This window comes from Epinephelus fuscoguttatus, linkage group LG6, assembly GCF_011397635.1.
Source record: "Epinephelus fuscoguttatus linkage group LG6, E.fuscoguttatus.final_Chr_v1".
Lineage (NCBI taxonomy): Eukaryota > Metazoa > Chordata > Actinopteri > Perciformes > Serranidae > Epinephelus > Epinephelus fuscoguttatus.
The window spans coordinates 31,842,713-31,864,369 of record NC_064757.1 but is presented as its reverse complement, the minus strand read 5'-3'; the positions used below and the strand labels follow the sequence as shown (position 1 = coordinate 31,864,369).

Genomic DNA, 21,657 nt, shown 5'->3' with positions numbered 1-21,657 from the left:
TGTAGCCATGACAGTTGGCAATGCTTCAATATGGATGTGGTTGCAAAGAAGCTACATATTCAAAATTTTGGATGCTTCAAAAAAAAATCCCTTAAAATGTTCATAAGATATCACATCCATGAGAATGGGACGGACATAACAGCAAACAACCCAAAAACATGATGCCTCCAGCCAAAGCTGTCGCTGCACAGATGCATAAAAATACAACCATTTAGCACTTTTTTGGCGGCTAACAACAGAAGTTCTCAGCTTTTGATGTGTCAAGGACCCGCTGAATTGATGCATATCAGGTCAGGGACCCAAATTTACTAAGATTTCGCTTCAGGGACCTAAATCTGAAAGGATTTTGGTTGTTAGATATGATTAAGACCAGAATTCTATAGTTGTCATCAACAGTTGATGATATAACTGTGAAGGAAGTGAAACCTATGATCAGAATAGTCACTCTGACGACTCTTGCCCACATTGAGCTCACTCAAGACTTGAGTTGTTGACATGTATTTTTGTCTTCTTCTTTCATTTCTGTTTTCACAAGAAGGCAAGAATATGGTTCGACATTTAAGGGTGCTTTCAGACCTAGAGTTGTCTTGCTTTGGTCTGAATCAGGGACTAATTGCATATGTGCATATTTAAGCAGTACAGGAGGAGGCGCACATTAATAATCCTCCAGGACTATAACATGCTCGTTTAGCCCAAACAATGTGTCGTGACTGCAATTGGTTCAGCTCAAGGCCGGAACACGTTCTCACCACAAACTGCACCAGAGTTTGTTTATAAACCGATCGAGACCACCTCTTCAAGAAGGTCTCAAGTCAGGTTGTTTTGGTGCGCACCTGAGTGCAATTGCTGTGTTCACACCTGCCCAAACAAACCGCACTTAGGGAGCAAAGGAACCTGAGTTTGACTGAACCGAATGATAAGTCTGGAGTGTTGTGAGATGTATACTGGTGTTGGATAAAGTATGTAACTATTCTCTTTGGTGGAACAACTTATTGACATCTGAAACGTGTGAAGGGGCCACAAATATTTTTATGGGTCACAAGCTGATTCATTTACTTGCTTTCCAATTTTTCTGTCTATCTATATGTAGTATGTGTAGTGTACTTATAGTATGGTCAGAGTCAGACACAAACTTCATTTACTCTGCCATATGTCTAAAGGTAAACATTTTAGTTGTGGGTGTCCCAGAGTGACTGATGTTTTCTAGGCACATTTTTGGCACTTCAGCTTCTGAGGCGAGTCATTTTCAAACCACAAGATACCCAAACTTTGTTGCAAACACAGTGCATTTCCTCCCCTTTTCAGATGTGATATTTCTGCCAAGATACAGCACCATCATCTGAAGACATTTCCAGGAACACGGCAATTACTTTATTTTCCTCCAATGATGTGCAGCCTCCAGATTCCTCTCACCTCAAACTAAATAAAGCAGTTTTGGTTTCAGGTAGAGCCAGATGTTTGTTGCAAGACCTCGTCACCAAATATTCTGCAGGATATGCTGTGCAAGATTTTAAAAGTAGCCCAATTTTGTCAGTACTCTTTTTCTCAAACTAATTTCCCTAAAAAAAAAACAAAAAAACATTGTGCCTTGTTTTTTTCCTCTTGCACTTTCCTCTCATATATTCTAACAAGGAAGTGCAGCCCTGAACCTTGCACTACTTATTATTGGAGCTTTTTCTGTTGCTATTGGTCAATAACATCTGTCAGAAGCCTAAATTGTGATGGAAAACGAAAGGTTCAATTTCTAATACACTTTCTTCACACTTTGCTGATGTCACACCGGCTCATTGCCCCACAGCTTCCAACAAACAGGAAATCAGAGCAGCTGAGAAACAAAGCAGAGGTTGTTTCACCTTTACTGGCTCGCTGCAGGTCTCGTTCCAGGCAGCAGGTAGAGCAGCTGTGCTGAGGGCAGCTGAAGCCTCCGCCCGAACTGCTGGTGGTACCTGGCAGTTTACGGACACAGTCCTCGTGGTAGTAACAACCACATCCAGACACAGAGCATCGTGTCACCTCCCGCCCCGCCGTTTTACAGCTAAAACAAGGATGATTGCCTGGAAAGATGAATGACAGGGAGTCTGTGTTAGTACAAAGCAAAACACAACACTTGTAATAGCGAAGGTGACGTCTGATTCGCTCACCATTTCTGCATTCTAAGCAGGTGAATCTGCCTTCAGGTAGGGACGTCAGACCGAGACAGTCCAGGTGAAACTGTCTGCTGCAGTCACCTTCACACACCACCAAACCCTCTCCGTATACCTCACAGATCTACACACAAACACACACAGAACGACGGTTAATAGAACTCAATACCTACAAGAGTACAACAGAGATTAATCATGAGAGCGCTGACCTGGCAGACGGTGTCTCTCTTTCCGGTGCTGCCGTCCTGACGGGACAAGCCGGAGTCCACAGACTGAGTATCTGATGCGTCTGCATCTGCAGCTGCTGGACTATCAAGACTCTTCCCAAATAAACCCTGTAAAGGTTAAGACAGAGCAAAACTGTAGATGTGTTTTCTGTGAAAGAAACCAGTCGCATAATGCACAAACACGCCAAATTTAAGCCAACTGTATTCAACTACTCTTTCAAACGTGTTTAGATATTCAGCCTAACACATGGTGTGATCAGGGATGCAACAAATATTTTCTAAGGGTGGGGGGAAAAAATCCATTCTCAGATACATCGCGATTCTCTCTTGACAGATTATATCTCGATTCACAAAAGTCAATAATCAGAAATATAAAACTCAATTCTCCACATCATGAGCACCTATATCAATTCTGTAAGACCAAGCTAGTACATTCTTGTACACTGAACCAGTTGGATGGTGAAACGTGGTGGACATAAACACGTAGATTGTGTTCTAATCTATGGCTGAACGTAAGCAACTGCAGATGGATACAATCTGACCGGCACCCCCTGGCTTTTAAGATAGCATATGGAAGCATTTTGGCTTTTATGATTATAAGATATTTTTTCTTTATGAGCTCTTTAGCAGAAACGTTTCATGATGGTTTGTGTTATTTGCTGGAGCACAGTAACTGAATTGAACTGTGAGGTCCCTGGAGAGTCCCGCCCCTTTAACCTTCATTATTAATTACTGTATCAATTATTTACTTGATGTATTAAAACTTATTCATGCATTCATTTTTAGTAGGTTGGATTATTGCAATGGCTTATTTACAGGCCTTAACAAAAAATCAATCAGACAGCTGCAGCTGATTCAGAACGCTGCCGCCAGAGTCCTTACAAACACCAAGAAACTGGACCATATTATACTGGTCATTAAATCGCTACACTGACTTCCTGTGGGTCAAAGAATAGATTTTAAAATCTTACTGCTGGTCTACAAAGCCCTAAATGGTCTCGGACCAAAATACATGCTTGATCTACTGGTTCCCTACGAAGCATCCAGACCCCTTAGGTCATCTGGAACAGGTTTGTTGTGTGTTCCAAGAACAAGAACCAAGCAAGGTGAGGCAGCATTCAGTTATTATGCTCCTCACCTGTGGAACAAACTTCCTGTAGATCTGAGGTCTGCTCAAACTGTCAGCTCCTTTAAATCAGGGCTAAAAACACTATTGTTTACTGAAGCATACTCTTAGATTAAATACTTACCTGCTGTATTCTACTGCCCGTACTTTTTAACTACACACTGCTGATTTATGCCTTTTATTATTCTACTTCTTTTCTTATCCTGACTGTTCAATGTATTGAGCCTGTTTTTATTTTATGTGACTGTATTTTATTATTATCACTATCATTCTCAATTTCTATTTCCCTTTTTAATCGACTGTTTTTATTGTTTTAAATTGTGTCTTGTTGCTTTTAATGTCTCTGTAAAGCACTTTGAATTACCTTGTGTTGAATTGTGCTATACAAATAAACTTGCCTTGACTTGCCTTGCCTAATTAACAGTTTGGTCCATAAAATGTCAGCAAATAGTAAGAAAATGTTTTAAGAAAAAGTTTCAAGAGCTAATACTAATGTTTTGGAACGTCTGTTGCCCAAAAAATAGCACAGAACCCAGAAATATTCCGATTATAACCATAAAGAAAGCAGAAAACCACAAAATAGTCATATCTGAGAAGCTGGAAAAACTGAATTTTTGCCATTTTTGCTAAAAAACAAATATTTTAAATGATAAATCAATTTTCAAAATGGCTGCAGATTAATTTTCTGTTGATTGATTGGCTGATTGTTTCAGCTTGAGTTATGATGAGTGTGAAAAAAAGGCCTGCAAATGCTAAAAATGCATAGATCAAACATTCAAACAGGCAAAGATTAACAGAGAAGATGGTGATCAGATGACTGAAAGTTTGTCTTGTAAATTTTTCATGATGAATATGTCTGCAAGTAAGGCAAATACTGTGAAAAAGAGAGAGACAACCTTGTGTCAGGTGTTCATGGAGAACGGGAAACAATAGGATATACAAGAAGGCAATCCAGGCACTCCAAAAATATAGAACACGAGGAAGGAGGCATTAAAAAAAGCCAAAACAGCCAACATATTTTGAACACTGCAGGTCTTTGTCAGGGCTTTAAAAACATACAACAAAGGCACTACCCCACCAGGAACCAAGACATACTCTGTTTATTCTGACATCTGCATGTGGATGTACGTCTACACAATTTTGTGTGCAGGAGAAATACAGTACTTTTCTGTGTGTGTGTGTGTATACATGTTTTCTAACCTACCTGTGGGTCATTGAGGCCTCTGGAGTCAGAGTCAGAGGTGTCTCTATACTGAGAAGAAGCCATCTCCACATCCGTTGACGCTCTGCTTCGCTTCTTCAGGGGCTTGCAGGCATCTGAGATCTCACTGGCTCCTGGAGGATCACACAGGGGTCGATCAAAAAGATGAATTTCCCTTTTTTTAGGAGTTCCCATCACAGAGGTTTTGCAGGAGGCATGAAAGAAGGATCCCATACCTTTCTGTGAACCAGTCCTCAGTGTGGTCTCAGGAGCCATCTCAGCCTGTTAAACATGGAAGTTTAGGTTATTGTGGGGCTAACTTTGATTCAGGTGGTAGCTGGTTAGTTTTAAGAAATTTTGCACAAAGGACATGTTCAAACCGACATTAACACTGCGTACAATAATGCAGTCAAAATTACATTACATACATTTAAGAACAGGAGTGGTAGATAACTTTGTAAGGTGAACAGAGTAATTCCAACATTTATCTGACAACTGACTCAGTGAAGTGTAATTTTTAGCTGATCTGCTTGAGAGTCAGCAAACAAGACTGAACAGCTTCGTTTATTCTCTATAGAGAAGGTGCAACCTCAGGCTCAGAACTCAGAGTTTAGAGTTTGTGCCCAGAACAGTGAATACAGGGCATCTTTATACCTACACTCACATGACAAGATGATGAGAAATCAGCTGTAGCTTTCTTGGGCTTTCCTGTTTTAATTATGTTCTCTTGATTACATAAGAGAAGTCAATGGACTGTCTTTGAAGGCGAGATTATAGTGAATGTAAATCTCTTGATGTCAAGTAACGACAGATGTTTACAAAAGGGGAATGCAAAGGTCACACACAAACAAATGTGAAGAATGAAACAATACAATTATATGCATGAAGCAGACAAAATTTCCACCACAGAAGGAAAAAATATTATTGCTATGAAACTCTTCAGTGTTGTAAAATACTCGTTCTTAATATTTGCAAACCTCTGTGCAGCATCTGATAAGCCTTAAAACTCATGAATGTGTTACTCCAAACAGTTTCCAGAACATATTTCATTAGGTGTTTTTGGACCGGAGGAGGCCCACTTTTTATTAGATGTTTTCAGACCAACAGTTCTGAAGACTTCCTGAGAGGAACTGCCCACTAAGGAGCTTCCAAATACAACCACATACCCTCAAGGCCTTTTTTACCGTTTGCATTCACAACGGTAGTAGGAAAGCTTAAGTTACGTACCATAAGCCCGCCAGAGGTTGGTATAGCAGCGTCACTTTTGCTTTGCATTGCATATATGCTCAGTAAAGCCTTGACTTCTCTGTCAGTCCACTGTCCATGTTTTCTTCTAAAAGAAATTCTGTTACAAGTTGTTATTTTTGTTTTGTGTTGTCTGTTTATTACAAGGCTAAAGGGTTTTTAAAAATGGTAGTTGCTGGTGCTGCATTGGTTCATGTGTTCGACAAAACACCATACACCTAAGTCACTGATGGTTCCTCTTGTGCTGAGAGAGTACCTACTCTGAAATAGGGGTTAAAAAAAGTCCCTTAAAAAGGGACGTTCTAAGAACTACCATCATTCGTAGTTCTCACAGTGCCGACACAACAGAAAGGGGGGTTCCTAAAACACAGATTCAAACATGCGTGTTGTGTCCACATTGCAAAAACTAGGAACAATCGTAGCTCTTAGACTGCTGCTTAGAGGGAAGTTTTAGCTCCTATTTCAGAGTAGGTACTTTCCCAGTACAAGAGAAACCCTAAGGGGATGTAAGTGTACACTGATTGGTCAAACACATGAGCCCATGCAGCACTGACAACAGCCATTTTTAAATAACCTGTTAGCTGTGTAAACAGACAACACAAAACACAATTTGTATAGAAAAAACTGAAGTAAACACAGACAAATGGACTTACAGTAAAGTCCAGGATTTACTGAGCTAATATGCAACAGGGGAAATACAATGCGATTTTGAATCATCAAAGTGAAATATAGGAATCTTTGACAGCTGGCTTACAGTACATCACTTCAGGGTTCCTACTGGCGGTCAAATGCAAACAGTAAAAATCCTGTGAAGGTATGTCATAGAAATAAACTGGAGGCATCTCATTTTATTTCTATGAGGGAGCTCCCAGGGTTACAGTTCCTCTCAGGGACACCCAGAACACCTTTTGTCAAACCAGTACCTTAAATACTCCCACACCAATGCCTTCTGCATTCTTTATTATATTTTGTGCAATTTTGCCAATATATGATACAATACAGGGAAAAAATACAATGTATAACAAACATGGAGAAAGAAGGATATGACATGCAACAAACGACCAAAACGTCTAAACAAGGGTGGTGTGCAGGATTTTCTGTTCACAGTCTCCTGTTTCTTTTGTTGCCACAAATTTCACGTTTGTTGAAACTTGATTTAATAACTAACAACAAATGCAGTTTTTTTTGTATGAGTCAAATAACAATAACAATAGCAAGCCATTCAATGTCTTTTCTACTCATTCTATTTCTCTGGTCTGAACACCAGTTTATCTGCGGAGGACTGATACCTGTTCCTTTTTGGTTTTCTTCTTAGGGACGGGATCGTTGCCTCTCTCTGACTCAGACCTGCTCCTGACTGACCGTCGCTGCAGCTTCCTCTCCTGAGAACCTGAAGACACAAAAAACACTGAGCTGTATCTCCTACCGACTTCACAACACATCAAATATTCATCAGCAGAAAAAAAATACACCCTGTATGTCTGTGTTTTACCAACCATGTGGACTACTGTGGTGTGATCCAGGAGAGGAGGTCTGCTGCATTCCTCCCTCCTCACTCCTCCGACTGGCGGGGGAGCCTCTCCTCTCCTCTTCCTCCCCGTCGTCCCCGTCTTCCTCCTCCTCTGGACTGGGCTCAGGTTTAGCTCTGCTGTCCTGTTAAAGGCATCAGCGTGTGAATATCCTGTCAGGATACCTCAGATTCTACATTTTTCTGTCTGCATGTGTTACACCAACCTCAGGTGAGCAGTACCCCAGGTCGGGCTGCCGGGCCTCTCTCTCCACTCTCTCCTCCTTCTCTTCCTCTCGGTCCTTTTTTGGAGATGCAGCTGCTTTTTTCTGCAGGAGAGGCCAGTCACACTTTGTGATCTCCACATTCAGCCGCTTCATGGTGATGGATAGAGGCAGCAACTTCCTGGCGGCCGCTGTTTTCCAGGCCCTGACTGGTGGCGGCGAGTCCTGCTGTGCTCGTGCATCACAACCAGCGTTCCGTTTCGGGGAACTGGTCTTACGCTGGTCCCCCCCTCTGGTCTGGTTCTTCTCTTCATTTGAAGCCTGGGAGTTTGTGTTGTCCTCTGTGTTTGAAACACTGCACTGCCTGCGTGGCAGCAGCCTTCGCGGCGGCTGCTCTCTCTCTGGTGACTTCACGGTTCCCTCTTCCTTCTTGCTGACCGACCCGCTGGAGCGCCGGTTTCTCTTCTCAGCCCTAATGTTGGGTTTCTTGCTGGGCATGCCTTCATTAGGGTCTGGGTCAACGTAGATGAAGGTGTAGTTGTCAATTCGCTCCTGCCGCGTCATCACGAAGGCGTCTTCGGCGTGACCCACACCAACCTCCCACTGAGAACGCTCCCGCTGAGGGATAGGCTTCAGAAGCTGGAGGAGAAAACATCACAAAGATACAAAACAACTGGTGAACTTTATTCTTCAGACCGCAGAACCAATATTATTAATATCAGCTTACCCAAATATGTATGGACACATAACACACTGGACCATTTTGAAACAGTGTCATAGTTTGCATTGCATTGATCTTTTTTTTTTAATAATGGTAATTTAACTGGTTTTAAGGGTTGCAAATAACAATTATTTTCATTGTTGGTTAATCTGTTAATCATTTTCTTGGTTATATATGATTAGTTATTTAGTCTATAACATGTAAAAAAAGGTCAATCAGTGTTTCCCAAAGCCCAAAATAATGTCTTTAAAAGTCTTGTTTTGTCCACAACCAAAAGATATTCAATTTACTGTCACAGAGAAATAAAGAAACCAAAAAATATTCACTGGAAGCTGGAATCAGAGAATTTTGAGTTAAAAAAATACTCATACCAAACAATCAATCAACAATCAAATTAACTGTTGATTAATTTAATAGATGAACACTAATCGATTAATCATTGCAGCTCTCACTGGTTTTCAAGACAACAACGAGATTAAATTGTTGTGCTTGTAAATCACCCTGACGATATAAAAGATACCAGGTACTGAATAGGAATGACTCACAATGACTGAAATGGTTATTTGAAAAAGAGACCTTCACATCGGCAAGTTATTTAGTGAATGCACGGGGGTTTAGAAAAAGAAACTGTTGTACTGTTCTACTCTTTTGAAAAGGTGTCTAATAATTTCACCAGCGATGATAACAGCAATAAAAGTCAATTAAGTCATTCATTTACAGAGTAAATAAGGTCATTTTGTGGATAGGAAGTGAAGAGAAAATGCTGAAGAGCTGTGAATTATTCTTTTGAAATAGGTAAAAAATGAAAAAATAAACTAAATTCAAATATACAGAATGCGTTATTTAAATGTGTAGAGGGAACAAAAATAGGGGCTTTGCATGCATACAGGTGTTGTGCTAAAGTCTGCTCCCCCGTCAAACAGTGTTTCCCTCCTGTTACAATGATGTTTCCTGTAGTGCCAACACCCCAAATTCTTGCAGCAAGTGACTAAGAAACATTTAAGACCGATCCAATCTTAATTTAAGACACTTAAATATTTTAAGGCCTTTTATTAGTAATGTGTATGTAACACATTGTAAGACTTTTTAAGGACCTGTGGCCACCCTGACACTACATACACTACACTGTACAACTAATAAAGTGCAGACGTTTCTCTGGTTGGTTGTCGATTAAAATATTCAGTGTAGCGTTGAAAATGACTTCACAACAGTTTCACACAGCGTCGCTATGGTGATAAGGTAAGAATCCCGCCTGCACTGAGGGGGTACTATCCGCAATAGAAAACGAATATAGAAAAGGACCTGATACCAAAAGTAAAACGAGTTGAATCATGCAGTGGAAATGAGACATAAGATGCATTCATACATACTTTGTGTTTCTCTACAGGGTTTGTGGCCTTGCGCAGAGTCTCAGCCTGAAGATCATCAAACTGTTGCTTCCCCTGGTACAGCACTATCCTCTTCTCATGGATCCACGCTCGCTCAGCCACACTGCCGAAGAACTGAACGTGATACTCTCGATGACCTACACAGAGACAGAGGAAGGAAAACGAGTTGTGGCGTTCACGTTCTTTCACATTGAAACGTTTGTGTAAGGAAAACAGGCCCGTACCTCTGGTGTTGATGCGAGTGTGGACCTTCATCTGCGGGTCAGAGGAGACCATGCAGGGCCACCAGGGGTAGGTTCCCACCTTGGACCATACCAGATCTCCTATCACAAACTCCTTACAGAAGCCTGTCTCTTGGATCACTGACGGATGATGGACCTTCGGAACCTGAACAGGAACACGAACGAGTCACTTTCAAAATCCAAACAACGACAAATACGTCTGCTATAAAATACAAAGAATTCAAACTGCTGTGAAGTGTGAACAGTCGCGCTCTTGCCTTTGGCGTCTTTGGTTCAGTTTTGATAACGGTCTTCTGAGGCTTCTCTGTCTGGGCTGGGGGTGTTTCTATCGGCTGGGGCTGGATGTGGATGTCCTCTGTCTGCTCCGTGGTACCTGCCTGTGCCTGGCCCTGGTCCAGCTTCTGTTCCTGAACCTGCAGCTGCAGCCTCGCACTCTTTTTCCTCTTCTCCTTCTTCCTCTCATGTCTGCGCTGCATCTGAGTGGCCTCCTTCTTCTGAGACTCCTTCTGAAGGGTGGAAAATAGAAAAAACACAAAAGTGGTGATGAGACATCAGTTAACTTTTTTCTTTTCTATATAAAAGGTAGCTCAAAAATGGATCTCTCTGTGTGTGCTACAATATTAACAAGCTCCTCAGCTACCACTTCTTAGGACAATTAAAAGAAAGCCAAGACACACACACTGTAACAATTCCATATGAATTTTAATGGGACAGTTTAGACTTCTATTTAGTATGTGACATGATTTTTCTGTGGTTCAATTTACACTGCCTTGTGTTTTTCTGCAGGTGTGCTGTTGTTCATATGTAGAGCTGAAACGTGTTATCATCTTGTTGTTCTGTTCTGGGTTTTAATTGTGTTTACATTATTATTAAATGTGCTGTACCAAAAACTGCCCCCGTGGGGACATTTAAGTTTTCTATTCTAAGTCGAAGTCACATTGTCGACGCAAACAGCAAAAACCTTGATAATCCATTAACCATCAATGGAAATTTTAAAGAAAAAAATGCCATAAAATGCTGGTCCAAGCCTCTACAATGTTTAGACTTCCTGTTTTCCATGTTTTTATATAACATTGAATAGAATATCTTTAAGTTAGTAACTATTATTTGGACAAAGCGAGCATGATAAAGACGTCACCTTGGACTCTAGGAACTTCTAATGAGCACATTTAGTTATTTTCTGGCATTTTACAGGTCAAACATTTAATTTATTAGAAGTATTTGTTTAATGGATAGTCTTTGTCTTTGTGTTTGAGTAGAAAGTTTGAATGCAGAAATCACATATAACATCTTAAGATGTAGTTTTTTGATTTGCAGGAATAACTAAAAACATGCAAAATAAAAGCAAGGTTTTTAAAGTGATATGCATGTTAAAAATAACACTGTAGTCCCAAGGATGTGCATGCAGAGCAAAAAAAATAGCCAAGAGACTCCTGCTTATACCAAGACTGCAAGATGTGATTAAAAGCCAAGGTCACAAATAACGCAACTCTAGCACCCAACATTGGTTTTATTCCTCTGTAAAGCTTTGATACAGAGACTTCCACCCTTTATTTCATTGCTTTTAAATCTGAACTCATGTCATCTTGGTACTCACTCAAAGAAGAGGTTGTTGCTCCACATTCCCTTATTTAGAACTGAACTCGGAAAAATGTAATTCTCTTAGTGCACCTTATACATGGAATAATCTGCAAAAGACCTTAAACTTGGACTCTGTCGCCATTATGGCTGTTCAAATGCCTTATTTCAGATCTTGTTTTAACGGAGAGTAAATGCCTTTAACCATACCTCCACTCCATGTCGTGTCTATTATCAACTGTTTTAACTTTAAGCGTTTATACATTGTTATTTTGCATGATTTCATTTCTATGTCAACTGGTTGGCATATTGATTGTGTTTATTTTAACTTATTTAGGTACATCTTTGTTCATGCACTGAAAATGAGGGTCTCTCTCAATTTCCAGAGTCTTAAATAAACGTTTGAAATCAATGGGCTCATCTCTTTGCAATAACGACTCTTTTCATGACTGATTTATCTGCTTATTAGTTTCTCAAGTAATCGATTAATAATTCATTCAGATAACATAAACAAAAAAATTATAAAAATGTCAATCACAGTTTCCTCCAAGAACCCAATCCGACATCTTTAAATTGCCATGAATTAAAACATAAAGATATTCGATTTACAATAAGATAAAACGGAGATAAAGTGCTAATTCTCTCATCTGATTTGATATGGAATCAGCGCATGTTCAGTATTTTTGTATGAAAAATCACCTCGACAATTAACAAAACAATTAAGTGTCATTTTAAAAATTAAATTTCCTTCCTAACTAAAGCATCTTTGAAGTGCACACCTCAAAAACCCATAAAAAAGGATATGACTATGTCTTCAGTGATAGATGCAGACCTGTGTGAGTGTTTGTGTAACCAGCTTGAACATGCACATGTTACCTGCAGTTCTTGCAGCAGGTCTCCACACAGCGCAGATTCAAACAGCTCCTTCCCGTTCTGATACGTCTTTATGATCTTCAGCTTGATCTCTGGAGAGCTGGTTTTCTTCAGCACCCCACCAGGAGTGTTGGACAGGGCGTGGGAGGGCTGAGAAGACGGGGTGCTGTCCACGAGTGAGGGGGGAGGACTGGAGGAGGGCAGGAGCAATGGGGGAGGAGGAGGGAGAGTGTGGGTCATGATGTGAGGCGTATGGGGCATGTGGTGTTGGGAGGGGAGAGGTGGCGGCGGGGGACTCTGTGGGTGAGGGTGGGTTTGTATGTGGGGTGGGTTTGAGTGGAAATGGTGCGCGGGGTGGTGGTGATGGGGGTGATGATGGTGGTGGTGGAGGTGCGGGTGATGTGTGGGCAGAGGTGGGGAAACAGGAGACAAAGGTCTCTCCTGGAGGCCTGGGCCTCTCAGGACCGTCCCCTCTCCCGGCATAAGACCGTGATCTCCATAGCTCCGTATGGCGCCGTAGCCATTAGCTGAGCCATTGGGGAACTGTGAGTACATGGAGAACTTGGCCTGCGGCTCGTACATGCCCAGACCAGGCGGGTAGCCATTGGAGACCTGCGACATGTCCTCCGAGGCTGACGGCGGGTAGGAAAACTCTGCATCCAGGGCAGCATCGTAGGAGGGACCACCATCCTCGCCTGGATCACTGCCGGTGTCGCAGGTGCCTTCCTGTCTGATGTTGGCTGAGTCAATGAGCTGAGGGGGTTGCTGAATTGTATTTCCCATGATCCCTTGCATGAAAGAGAAGGAGAAATCCATTGTTGGGCTCCTGCATCCTTAACTGTCTTTTTCTTTGACTGGACCTGTTGAGACGTATACAATTAAATCAGACACAGGCACGCTCTGATTAAACCATTATCACTTACACAACTACACGCTGTGTTTTCCAGCTACAATACCTGGTTCAAAATCATCTTATTTGTCCTTTACGAAGCCCTGAGGAATTATACAATGTGCAGCACCAGCTTGACATTACATATACCAAATGTTCTCTCTGCATGACCCTTTGTGGGGCCCTACTGACCCCACAGCTCCTGCCAGCTCTTGCCTATGTGTCTTCAGGGACAGTGCACACTGCAGACTATGACCAGAGGCCCTGAAAACTCTGTTTGTGGTGATTTCATTTAACTCAAATGTACTAAGGAACATGTAGCATGTACTGTAGGTATAATATAATCTAAAATTTTAAAAACTAGATTTTGACATAGGTGCAACTAAGTCAGGGCCTCAAAATAATGTTAAACTGTAGCACTGTTGGCCTTCGGGTTGACACACGTGCCTGCATAACATACAAATGCAACACCCCTGGTTTGCTTTCAGCCAAGAACCTTTGCTGCATCATGTCATATTCCATCGTTCCTGGTAAACAGCCCCCCCCCATAAAATGGCAAATTCCCCCAAAGGTGTCTTAAAATGAATGTAGCACTCACTCGTACCATTCCAGCTGATGCTGTGCGTTAGTGCTGCATATTTACAAACAAATCAACATGTGTGGCAAACAAAATAATTGTGAACAAGGGGACTGGGGGCCTGCAGGTGCCCCAAAGCACTACCACGCTTTGCCTGGTGGGTAATCAGCCTTGATGCTTTATAAAGTCATAAGATATTATGTGACATGTAGCACCATCCTGAGAAAACATACTGTGTTTCCTAAATGTCATCAAACGCAAATGATTTGTAGAATAATTGAACAATATTTCAAGCAAAACTGGCAAGAAAACAAGAATGGCTCCTGCTTCTTATATGTGAATATTTGTTGATTTATTTTTTTTCTATAATAATAAATTGTATATATATTTGACTGCTGGTCACACAAAACTAGCCACTGAATTATATTAACTTAGAAAATTTGATGGGCCCTTATTTTTTTTTTTTGAATACATCAAATTATTAATCTATGCAATGAAATAATCTACTGGGTAGCTGATAATAATATTTAAAAAAGACTGATAGTTGATACAGGTGGGGGTCAATACAGCATAGAATTGTGATATTTTGTTTGGCATTATCGAAACATGAAAGTCAGGTATCAATTTTTATATTTTATAAATTATTAATATTATTATTAATATTGCAAATACAAATTAAACTTTAGGTAGGCCTACTAGACTAATAAAGTCAATAGCTTTTTCAGTCACCTGGATACATTTTGCTGCTGCAAGAAAGAAAAAAAAAAGATTTACATGAGATGAACAGACTGAAGGGTTCATCTTATTAGGTAAAACAAATGTTGACAAAGTTTTTCTTTAAGGGACATAATTTACAGTTGGAAAACAAGGTAATATATCTCAATATATGATATACGCAATATATGCCATATGACAACATGTTTAAAATTGCCATACTTAACAATATTGTATTGTGGCTTGGGCATTGAGATAATATCGTATCATCCTAATAAACTCATAGGGCTGTCTGAATGTAAGCAGATAATGAGCAGACTTGTGTGGTCACACTCTACACAAATACAAGAGAAAATCTCATCCAAAAATTACCATAAATCATCCCAAACTAGCTGTCAAAACACAAAACAAATACCACGCCGTTTGTACTTTTGATTAATAGGTTTCATCTTCGATAGCCATTGACAATCTGTATAGCGCCTCTTTTCATAAGCTATGGATCAGCCCAATTTGCACACCTAATATTGAGGCACTATAAAGGCTAAGAGGTGCCAGGTTTCAGGAGCAGGGCTTTTCCACCCTGACCAGAGTACAGCTCTCTGGAAAAAAACAACAATAAATACTTATTGTGTATTCAACATTGTGCAGCTTCAGTACAAAACAACCTGTTATTGCAAAGGTGCTGCCAAAACTTTAGATTTCTAAATAGTTTGTGAGGCATGGGACAACTTCCTAAAGAGGCTTCCACTTTAGTGTGGCGTGTAGATGCCAGCATTACTACACAAAAGTGGAAAAGTATGGAGACATGCACATGTGATACAGTGACAGTGATGAGACTGACTAAATGTGGAAAAACTGAACATACATCTGATTTGAAAATGGATGAGCGTCTTCACAGTGTACTGCTTTACACAAAAAGAAAGGGTAAAACTTGGAGGTGTTATGTATTGCTTATTATGCAATGGTTTTACAGGTGCAGCCCAGTTCAGGTCAAATTTGGCTGTGCATAAACTAAAAAAAGAGTTTGACACCCCTGCTATGGATCATTTAGTGTTTTTATCTCGTCAACACAAACACATGGTGGCCTGCTATCACAAACAAAACAAAGAGCAGCTCCCACCGCCTGCTTTAGCCTCTTAAACCTTACACTTTTAATGTCTGTAATGATTAATTAATCAGGTTAAAAGAGTTAAAGCTCGCACAGTGAACAGACTAATCCGCTGATTGTGGTTTAATGTGTGAACACTCTCAGGTTTGCCCAGCGTTGGCGAAGGTGGATAACGGTGATGTAAACATCCATAAAGGTGTCAACTAACGGTCACTAGCTGCCTATAACGACTCGTGTTGTTATTTTAGGGTTCATACGTGTTGTGGTAAACATTAATATCTGCTCACAGCTGCGTGGTTATGTTTAAAAACCGACTGCGCAGACAACAAATGTTTCACTGAATGATCTTATAGCTTTCTGCGATGTTAGCCTAAAGCTACCTGGCATCAAAGGGGGGATTGTCTTCAAAAAGGATACGGAATGTTTTAAAGGTTAGAAAAACCAACACGAAACAGGGGATACGGTTGTTTGTGTTTCGGTACACACACACGACTAAACGTTTCCAGTTATTGTTTATCCGTTAATGTGCATCACACATGGAAGAAGATGAAAGGGGAAGCTAACATCGGCTAAGCTAACGTTCCATTGCCAATATGGCTGCCTTTGCCCCTTTAAATCAAATTGTCTGGCGTGATTATGGCGGTTTGGAGAGAAATGTGTCCGAAAATAAGCTAGCTACGAGCCCCAAAAAACAGACAGAGACTAGGGGGGGACAACAACATGCAGTAGGCAGCGGCTATGGCAAACATCGCTAAAGAGGAGAGCAAAGGAAGCAGCACAGATTTTGATGCCGAGTCGAGAGATGCAGGGAAATATACATTTAAGAAACATATACCTTCAGCGTGTCCCATTCTAAACACATACACCAGCCAGCAACGGGTCCTCGTTTAATAATATAAGGAGAAAAAAAATCAAAAAAATCCCTGTGTTATAGATAAAGCGCAGGCCTTTTCCTTTTTCGTTTTAACGCAATTCTCAACAGAGAGGAGGAGGGGGTGTTACGCTATCTGGTTGCTGCCCAATCCCAAAGCCTGGCTCTTCCTCAGTGTAGGGACTGGAGCGGTTAGTAGAAACCCTGCCACCGATAGATATGTTCAGTTCTCGCCCCCTCCAGTGTGCAGCCTTTCTTAATAATAATAACAACAATAATCTCTAGCTCCCTCTTCCTCTAGTTCAACAAAAGCACCCTGCTTTCAGTATTTCTCTTTTTAAATTTTAGTCCAGGCCTGTTGGTCGGTCTCTCCTGCAGCTGCTCAGCGCCAAAAATCACACAGATCCGGATCGGAGGGGTTATGAGGAGCACTCCGGGATGTGTAGTTCACCTCCGATGGTGTCTATTTTAATAAGAGAGAGTGTGGACAAAAAAGGGTGTCGAGGAGCAAATGTAACATAAGTCACACCTACACTGAAATGAAAGAGGAAATTCATGTCATGTGTCACTTGAGGGAGGACTACATGCATAACAGCAGAGACAGCTTGAAGCAAATATTTTTAATAGTGTCATAAGGTACACTAAGGTGAGGAGTGTTAACAGTATTAAATAACTGTTTTGGTTATTCTTATTTTATCCAGATCACAGTATGATGCAGATGCTGTCGTTACGTCTGCAGCAGCGCCTCTGATTGGCTTTTATACGCCTCCTCGCCTGATCTGTGGCTGAGAGGACGAGGAAGGAAAGACGTCTCACTCTGACTGTATTTTCCGATCGCTGTAGTGCACAGACTATTAGCCTAGTGGGCACCACAAAGCTTTTTGGACAATATCAACAAAAAAATGTAATATAGGTATTTATATCCCCCTGAGACCTAAACTTTTGTTGTGTATGCATTTTTAATTTCTCCTAGCTATTTGGGATCAATGAGACCCCATAAGTATGAAATACTAAACACTGTCAGCAATAATTAAGTCCCAGTGTCCTCAAATAGATTATAATAAAGTCCCGATGTCCTCAAATAAGACGATAATCAAGTCCCAATGTCTTCAAATAAGATGATAATAAAGTCCCAATGTCCTCAAACGAGATAACAATAAAGTCCCAGTGTCCTCAATCAAGTACTTCCTAATTAACAGTCTTAGCTTGTTACTGTTGCTAAAATTGGACAAATTCTTTGCCATATCAAACTACTGTGACTCCCCTCCCGCTGTCTTGGACAATGTTCCAGCCAGCCTCATCAGGAATTTGTTCATTAATCATAAATAAACAAGTTTCAACCATAAAATCTGATCAGGTTTTGGACCTTCTCCACTTTTGTGTCATGATCGGCTGCAGACTGAGTTAGCAGAGATGGCTGCCATCTTGTTTTTACATGGATTAGTTTATTGTAGTCTCACTACCACTAGATGGCACAAAAAGTGTCCATGAAGGAGGACAACAGGTCTAAGTTAAGTAGAATGAAGTTTAAGGTCAAGTAAGCCCAAAATGTGATGTCCTCATAGGAGGACAGGAGTCTTAGGAGGATATGGTAATACTACCTAGAGCTGTTATATTAAGGCACCTGAAATTGACCTTGGAATTTAAGGGCTACTGTATAGCAGAGGTGTGGACTCAAGTCACGACTTGGACTTGAGTCAGACTCATGTCAGAAATTTGATGACTTCTTAGACTCAACTTGACAAAATAAAAAAAACTTGTAACTTGACTCAGGCTTTACCACAAATGAGTCGAGACTTTACTTGGACTCAAGCCTTCTGACTTGAAAATACTTGATACCTTCCCCCAAGCCCAAACGTTAAAAAGTAGACTATGTTATTTAAAAATGTGTCACAAATCTCTAAATAAACTCACATTAACGCTATTCACTCCCAGCAAGCTGACACTCAGCTCCCCAGATGCACTTAATCCGACAGCATCCAGTTAAGTTGCAGGAGAGAGCCATGAAGAATTGACTATATTATACTGAGCACTAGTTTGAACCATTATACCAAAGATATTTAATTCAAGTACAAAAGTGGTTGAGAAAAACCAAATAGCAAGAGGCAAAATCTGCAGGTCAGGACAGAGATGTAATGACTTCCAGCAAATTACTTTAACAAATAATACACATTTTAAAGCATTTTTTAAAGTGCATAAACACATTAGGAAGTTTATTATCATATGCACAGTAGAAAACTCAACAGTTTGCACCCTATAATGCACCTTTAATGGTCAGTCGCCCTTGACAATAATAAAATTAGAATTACAGTTAGATTTAAAGAAAAATAAATAGAATAGCAGAAACAAAGAAACAAGGTTAAAAACAACAACAAGCAACAAGTCAGTTCAAGTTAAAGCAGGATTTGGGACTTGGCATGGGACTTGTTAGTCTTGACTTGGGAGATTTACTTGTGACTTGCAAAAAAATGACATGGTCCTGCCTCTGCTGTGTAGCCTATAAATACTTAAACGCACTATAAGGAGCTGATTGAGAGAATATATTGTCTAGGTCTTAAAAACATTGAAGATCAGACAGCCCCTTTTTTCACACCCTGAAAATGTTCCTGTTGCATTTTTGTTGTTTCCACACTGTCTGCACATTAAAGCCCATCTCAAACTCTGTCCACTGACCCACGTCAATGACATGACAGTTTATCCGATATCTGGCCTGATTTTTGAAGAGGCAAAAATCGGTGCCTGGAATTGGGCCTGGAGGCTCCCGACCTTGTCCTCAACGTTGCTTCTCAGTTGTCCTCTGATCTCGATCTGGTACCTTGGATTCAGCTAAGTAATACTCAAAGAAACACTGGAGACAGGCAGAGTCCGATGCAATCGAGTTTAATGTGTTCACAAGCTTTAACACATACAACTCATGAGTCAAGCCCCGGAGCTGGACTGAAGCTCACTTCTCAGCACGTCTGCTTTTATGCTGGTAGAGACAGGGTAGAGTCTCCACCTCTTTCTGCTAATCCATCCCACTTTAATCCAAATCTATTGGTGGAACCTTTTTCTTTTTGTCCAATCATGAGCAGGCCCATTTTTAATAGTGTATCACTTTCATTTTGAGCCTGGAATTTCTCAAATCTCCCACCCTTAGCTCTGGATTCATTCATTCATTCATCTTCTAACCGCTTCATCCTCTTGAGGGTCGCGGGGGGGCTGGAGCCTATCCCAGCTACATCGGGCGAGAGGCAGGGTACACCCTGGACAGGTCGCCAGACTATCGCAGGGCTGACACATAGAGACAAACAACCATTCACACTCACATTCACACCTATGGACAATTTAGAGTTACCAATTAACCTAGTCCCCAATCTCCAATCTTTGGACTGTGGGAGGAAGCCGGAGTGCCCGGAGAGAACCCACGCTGACACGGGGAGAACATGCAAACTCCACACAGAAGGGCTCTCACGCCCGGGATCGAACCGGCAACCCTCTTGCTGTGAGGCGAGAGTGCTAACCACCACACCACCGTGCCGCCAGCTCTGGATTCACTTTCACTTTATTTTTAAAAAAAAAAACATGTGAATCTTAGGGACTTTCTGTATGCAGCCCCTTGTGCTCTCATGTGCTCTCATGCATTATGAACCTTTAAATGTGCATCAAGTAATACAAACATCTGAATGTGTGTGTGTATTATCATTATACAGAACATGATAGGTTATATGTGTGTTCTTTAGTGTGGATACAATATCAGCTCATAATTCATAATTGTGAATACTTTGACATGTATAACAGTGCTTTAACACATATAGATGCATCTCACTGGCCCTTATACATAGAACATGGTTATATGATGGTTATGTGGCTTTTGTTTTCTTAATCAACTTATACAGTATAACACTTTTACTTGATTAGGGATCAACTCTTTACACTACGTTTTCCCTAGACCTGATAGATGCTGGTTGACTATGATTTACACTTGAGTGATGCTCTGGAATTTTTCCTCATGCCAAAAAGCATTTCGAAACCAGAGGGTGTCTGGCTAAAGTGTAGACAGCAGGTGATGTAATGCATTTCTGATGCAGAGTGATGCAAAGTTTGTCTAGCAAGGGGTAAAAAGCTTCAAAAGGCAGCATACAAACAGCTTGTGTGCTGGCAGCAACAGAGGGTTATGTATTCAGGATCAAATATGTTTAGAAAGCAAACCAAAATGAGATTAGAATGGTTGAAAGCTGCACAGAGGTGCATTGAATATGTTTTGTACATTGGTTCTCATTATAAAGAGTCCAAAACATAGTGTACATACAATACAATATATACAATACTACTAAGACTAGGCATTATAATCTGAGTGTAAAATTCAGCTTTTTTGGACCACTTTTCATGTTTTTTCCAGTTTAAACATAAGACACAGGCAGACCATTCAGGCATATAGGATTCATTTTTTTGTTTGAGAAAAGGGGAGAGATAATCTGTTATTAGTTTAGGGTATCTGTCAAATGCAAATTCAATAATTTTGCCATAAGAGAAGAAAATAGACAAAAAACACAAAAGTTTCATAGGACCTTTATTCTGACAAAATTAAGAGGCCTGTACATCATAAATAAATGCAGAAAAGACACAAGTTGGTGCATAAAAATTCACCTGAATGCAGAAACTGAAGTGTTGATGCTCAGAATTTTCTGGCAGGGGCCCTCCAGTATTGAAACAAAACCTACACCCTTGGCATGCTACAATATAATAGAGTATTTTTATGAGGTATAACACATATGCAGGGGTGTAAATATAGACAGTACAAGCAGAGCAGTTACAGTGAGGCCCATGATGTGAGGGGCCCCATCGAGAGTGGGCCCTCCATCTATTTGTCAAGTGGGATTTATACTTGTGCGGCAGACCCTACACACGTAGCCTACGCTGTTGTGAGCATTTACACCTGTGCAGTGGTGTATCTGTCACACTGCAGTTACACCTCCAAAACACTAGAGGAGCTTTCTGTGAAGTGCTAATAAGTTTAGTTGATTCAAAACACACCCAAAA

General features: G+C 40.7%; 1 protein-coding gene across 2 annotated transcripts in view; it reads right to left on the bottom strand.

The window, feature by feature from the left end:
* Nucleotides 1–17,125, bottom strand: part of nsd3 (nuclear receptor binding SET domain protein 3) — a 36,564-nt gene extending 19,439 nt beyond the window's left edge. For both annotated transcript variants that reach the window (XM_049578999.1, XM_049579000.1), the window contains exons 1-13: nucleotides 16,600–17,125; nucleotides 12,480–13,336; nucleotides 10,283–10,531; nucleotides 10,008–10,170; nucleotides 9,766–9,920; nucleotides 7,678–8,313; nucleotides 7,440–7,596; nucleotides 7,233–7,333; nucleotides 4,935–4,980; nucleotides 4,702–4,832; nucleotides 2,354–2,479; nucleotides 2,142–2,268; nucleotides 1,854–2,054 (exon numbers count right to left, since the gene is read on the bottom strand). In XM_049578999.1, the coding sequence (XP_049434956.1) occupies nucleotides 1,854–2,054; nucleotides 2,142–2,268; nucleotides 2,354–2,479; nucleotides 4,702–4,832; nucleotides 4,935–4,980; nucleotides 7,233–7,333; nucleotides 7,440–7,596; nucleotides 7,678–8,313; nucleotides 9,766–9,920; nucleotides 10,008–10,170; nucleotides 10,283–10,531; nucleotides 12,480–13,292 (2,905 nt within the window). In that variant the 5' untranslated portion in view covers nucleotides 13,293–13,336; nucleotides 16,600–17,125. The remainder of the gene's footprint in view (nucleotides 1–1,853; nucleotides 2,055–2,141; nucleotides 2,269–2,353; nucleotides 2,480–4,701; nucleotides 4,833–4,934; nucleotides 4,981–7,232; nucleotides 7,334–7,439; nucleotides 7,597–7,677; nucleotides 8,314–9,765; nucleotides 9,921–10,007; nucleotides 10,171–10,282; nucleotides 10,532–12,479; nucleotides 13,337–16,599) is intronic.
* Nucleotides 17,126–21,657: the final 4,532 nt, after the last annotated feature.